Genomic DNA, 4518 nt, shown 5'->3' with positions numbered 1-4518 from the left:
ATGCAGGCAGGAAGGGCAAATTGAATAATTTACGCAGTATAAATAGAGCTTTTATGTGAGTTAGAGTGCTTTTTTTATAATACTATTCATCAATGAAATCGTTTTTTTTTCGATTGATAGCCGATATCAATATTATCATCGCAATTATAATCTCGAAAGTAGTTACAGATTTTTTGAATATAATAAAATTAGACTTGTGTTTGTTTTTTCAAATCTCTGTTGTTTTGCTTATTAACCATTGACAATGTAATAATATTTTCTCATAATTAATTGAAAAAAAAACGATTTCATTGATGAATAGTATTATAAAAACCTCAAAAATCGTCTATACGGACGGTTTTTGTTATTACAGAAATGTAAGAAAGAAAGATAAGGCTGGTAACGAAGTTATGTGAGTATTATTTTTAAGAAAATTATATGTAAGCCGGTAATTTACAAGGATTTAAAAAATTTTCCTTTTTAGCTATCTAAAGTGTAAAAGGCGAACTTGTGTGGGTAGTGCTAAAATAATAAACAGCCAATTGCATCCGATTAAAGCGCATAACCATGAGAAAGAAGACAGATATTTAAAGACCGCTCTGTTCCGAGAGAAATTACTTCAATGCGTTAAAACTGTACCGATTAATCTGAGAAAAGCTTATGATTATATATCAAAGCAGTAAGTTGTGATAATTTAGTTTTGCATTAAAAGTAATTAACGTTGTTTTCCCCTTCATTGATTTGTAGGCATATCGAAGCATCTGCATTGATCAGGTTTAAAAGTATAAAAAAGACCTTGACAAGGCAGAGAAGTCAAACGTGTCCTTATAATCCTAAGACATTAAAAGACATTATTCTCATTAGTAAAATTGAAATTTGGCAAGAAGCCTTAACATTTTCAATGAATAGCGAAAAGCATCAGAATTCATTTCATCTGCTTCAATCTGTTACAAATAAATATCATGCTATTTTGTATAACGTCAAACTTGTACAGATGTTTCATGATGTTACTTATTATAGCATTGACGCGACGTATTATTCAATGCCTAAATTAAAATATATTTATCAGTTACTGACCATTATGGGCAAAATTAATAATAAGGTAACTTTTATATATTTTTGCTGGGTACAATTATTCTATACTGAAATAATTAATTATTTCAGTTTGTAGCATGTGCATGGGCCTTAATGTCTGGAAAACATGAAGAGGACTGCATAGAAGTTTTGAGATATATAAAAGCATCTGTAATTAAAAATTTAAATATGCAGAAAGTAATAACAGATTATGAACTAGCACTGCAGAATGCTATTAAAATCATTTTTCCCTTTTGCAAGTTACAAGGATGTTACTTTCACTACGTATATGTATGAATACTTTTATATACAGGAGCAATAATGCAATTTTAATTTAATTAAATTTTATTTTCAGAATGATAAGAAAAAAGCTAAAAAATTAAAGCTTTATAGTATTATAAAAAAAAGCACTCTAACTCACATAAAAGCTCTATTTATACTGCGTAAATTATTCAATTTGCCTTTGCTGCCTGCATCGACAATGAAAGTAGGATTTGATATGATCGATGAAGATGTGCTCTTGAATGATGACATATAAAATACAATAGAGTTTAAGAAATTATTGAATTATGTGAGAAATTTCTGGTTGACGAAAGTAGACACCAACGTGCTCAACGTTTTCAATTTCAAGATAAAAACAAATAATAACCAAGAACGGTAACACCGCACATTAAACCAATTGATGAAACATAAGCCAACCTTTTACAAATTTATACGTAAGTGCCTCTTCCCTCCTTCTCATTTCCTATGTCTCTCTTTCTCTGTCTCGTTGTATTGAGTGGCTATATTATATATATTGTTTTATAAATAATCAATTATCAAAATATTTTTTCTACAGTAAAGCTTAAAGATTTCATGATAAAGTCTATTATACAAATAAACCAATTAAATAACAATTTACAAGCTACAACCAGCAGCCGAAGAAGACAAGACATTCATTTTGAAAACTGGCTGAAATACAGCTGGGAAAAGCTCAGTGATCTTGAATCTATGGAGATAAAAGCTAAGGAACAAAAGATTCATGAATTTTTAACTTTATCTGGATATAAAAATGAAAACCTAATGAAAAAAATTGAACAACTGGCAAAGCACACGGGTAAATAACATTTTTACATTTTCAAGTTTTTCTTCTTATAACTTTCAACAAAATACTCCTTATTAATTGAGTGTTTTAACCGAACTTAGTATTTTGCTACTTATATTGTGCTGTTAATTGGTTAAAACGTGGCCAAAAATTATAGTTAGTAGTACCGAGGCTGGGCTAATATCATCAGATAATTGATTTCATTATCTCTAAGTTTGTACACAGCGTTCGTCAAATAAAATAACCCAGGCCATAAGACTATTCTTTTTTAAATTTGTTACTATAGAAGAGATCAATTTTTCGTGTAGGACATTTTTGAATACATATTAAAAGATGCTTCAAAAAGGTTCTATACAAAGAACTCATATCTCTAATAATTACAAATTTATTTTGAATCCTTCATGGCCTGGATTATTTAATCTGGCGGACTCTGTGTATATGTATATATACAGAAAGATAATATAATTATAAATTCAGAATCGCCTTAAGATCAAACCTTTTTTCAATACTATTTGTCTATATTTCTTCGTATGGTAATATACTGTCATACATATTTTGTGGTCCTATGTAGCTGAATTTTTGCCATTCTCGGAAGCAGAGTTAACTGCTAATGACGGTAAAACAATTTCAGTACTTATTACAGGTAAGCCACTTTTAATTTAAATCGACCATTTTTCAATTGCATTACTACTATTTTCGAAAAAGTATTTTTATTTGGGCAATACGATTGTTTTCTATTCGTTAACAATTTTTTTCACTATAGGTGGTGAGTCCACGATTGAGTTATAATACTTAAAAATGAAAGTACAGATTGTTAATTCAAGCTGCTTCCAAATTGACTGGAAGGCGGCGCTGATAAAGCCAGAAAACATATTTGAAACTTCATCACTGTATCCCAGTCAAGAAGCACATCTCTTTAGCTTCTTCTAGGGTGCGAAGATAAATGATAAATTATCCAAAGGAATAATAATCCTGAAAAATTACGTTATTAGATTATATGTATATAAATGTTACCAAAGGTTTTTAAACAATAAATAGAAATTTAAGTGATTTATTTAAATATTTATTACAAAAAGCTTAGCGCGTACTCACAGAGACATTTATTGACAAACCATACAATCAATATAACTCTGAAGCATCTATATGGACCACAGCACACAATCAGAAAATTACTGCCTCTATTTTAAGAAATATTGGTGAGGCAGACAATTTTCTAGTAAACGCCATTAAAGAAGAAACTAATGGATTCTTTAATTCTTCATTCGGTTTTGCTGAATCCATTAATTAAATATAAGACATGGATATTTATCACGTAATCACTGCCATTTGCTCCTTAAAATATATTTTCATTCAATTCTGCTATATAAGCTGGAGATAAATAATCTTCGCATGTATTCACTATATTACCAGTACTGAGATCTGAAAAGTTACGTATGTTAACTAATATTCTATTTTAATTTCATTATTATTATTAATTAGTAAAACTTGAAAAACTATAATAAGCTTATCTTAGTTCAATCCTTGATTATTTTCTCATATAATTTATGCATTCCATGGTTTCCTCAAGATGGTTTATAAAAAGTTATCCATTCGTATGAATCTAATCCAAATTTATTCCTAAATGCAGCATTTTCACAAATCTAAAAAATGTAAAGCAACGTAGCTGTGATAAGGTACTTTTCATATAATATCTAATGAGTTTTAATTTGTTACTGAATCTTGCGATACAGTATGTTTGTATATTTTATCTATACAAGCAGCTTTTGAAAGTAATACACATTTCAAGAATTAGGCTAGCAGTAAAATATACTTTATTACATTTTAAATTATTTGCTGGATTGCATATAGTTACTGTTGACTGAATACTACAATGCAGATATTTAAACAGCAGTATAGATTACAATCCAAAGTGTGAAAGCTCATTGTATGTAACTTGCATCAAATTCAACTAACAATAGCACTTTGACAATAACTTTTTATATTGCATTTTATTACTCACCTCAAAATACAATCTATTCGTTTTTAGTTTTATTTAATTACAGTTCCTTGGATAGAGTCATCTCTCCATATTTAAGTTCCAACGTCATCAAAATTAGAGGAAACGAACAAGTACAGCTTTGAGCACAATGATGATAGGAACAACAGGTGGGACACATATTGCAGTTTCTTCCAACATTTTCTTCGCATAGCATCAAGGGTCTATTTTTGTATTTATAAAACTGATATTACGCAAAAACGCTTCTTTAGTTTATAATAGGTCTATATTTTCTATAATGGTATTCAAAAACCCACCTGATTGATAAAATGTCAAATGATCTATGTCAAATTTTAAATAAGCAGTTTGTATACTTAAAGTATTTATCATAACCTTTATAATTTGA

The 4518-nt window shown here is 29.0% G+C and overlaps 1 protein-coding gene across 1 annotated transcript; it reads left to right on the top strand.

Moving 5' to 3' along the window:
• The first annotated feature begins 293 nt into the window (after positions 1–293).
• LOC136775018 (uncharacterized) lies at positions 294–1591 on the top strand. The gene is made up of 5 exons (XM_066729494.1): positions 294–391; positions 464–658; positions 727–1081; positions 1144–1338; positions 1409–1591. Exons 1-5 carry the CDS (start codon positions 294–296, stop codon positions 1589–1591), a joined length of 1026 nt encoding a protein of 341 aa, XP_066585591.1.
• Positions 1592–4518: the final 2927 nt, after the last annotated feature.

This window comes from Prorops nasuta, unplaced genomic scaffold, assembly GCF_024137725.1.
Source record: "Prorops nasuta isolate Cenicafe-Biocafe unplaced genomic scaffold, Cenicafe_Pnas_1.2 PNAS00007, whole genome shotgun sequence".
In the NCBI taxonomy this organism is placed as follows: Eukaryota; Metazoa; Arthropoda; class Insecta; order Hymenoptera; family Bethylidae; genus Prorops; species Prorops nasuta.
The sequence above is the reverse complement of the archived record's forward strand: the minus strand, read 5'-3'. Positions and strand labels throughout refer to the sequence as shown.

Coding starts and splice junctions, on each gene's coding strand:
- LOC136775018 (XM_066729494.1), top strand. CDS start 294: ATGAATAGTATTATAAAAACCTCAAAAATCGTCTATACGGACGGTTTT. Junction 392..463: donor AAGGCTGGTAACGAAGTTAT/GTGAGTATTATT, acceptor TTTCCTTTTTAG/CTATCTAAAGTGTAAAAGGC. Junction 1,082..1,143: donor TGGGCAAAATTAATAATAAG/GTAACTTTTATA, acceptor TAATTATTTCAG/TTTGTAGCATGTGCATGGGC.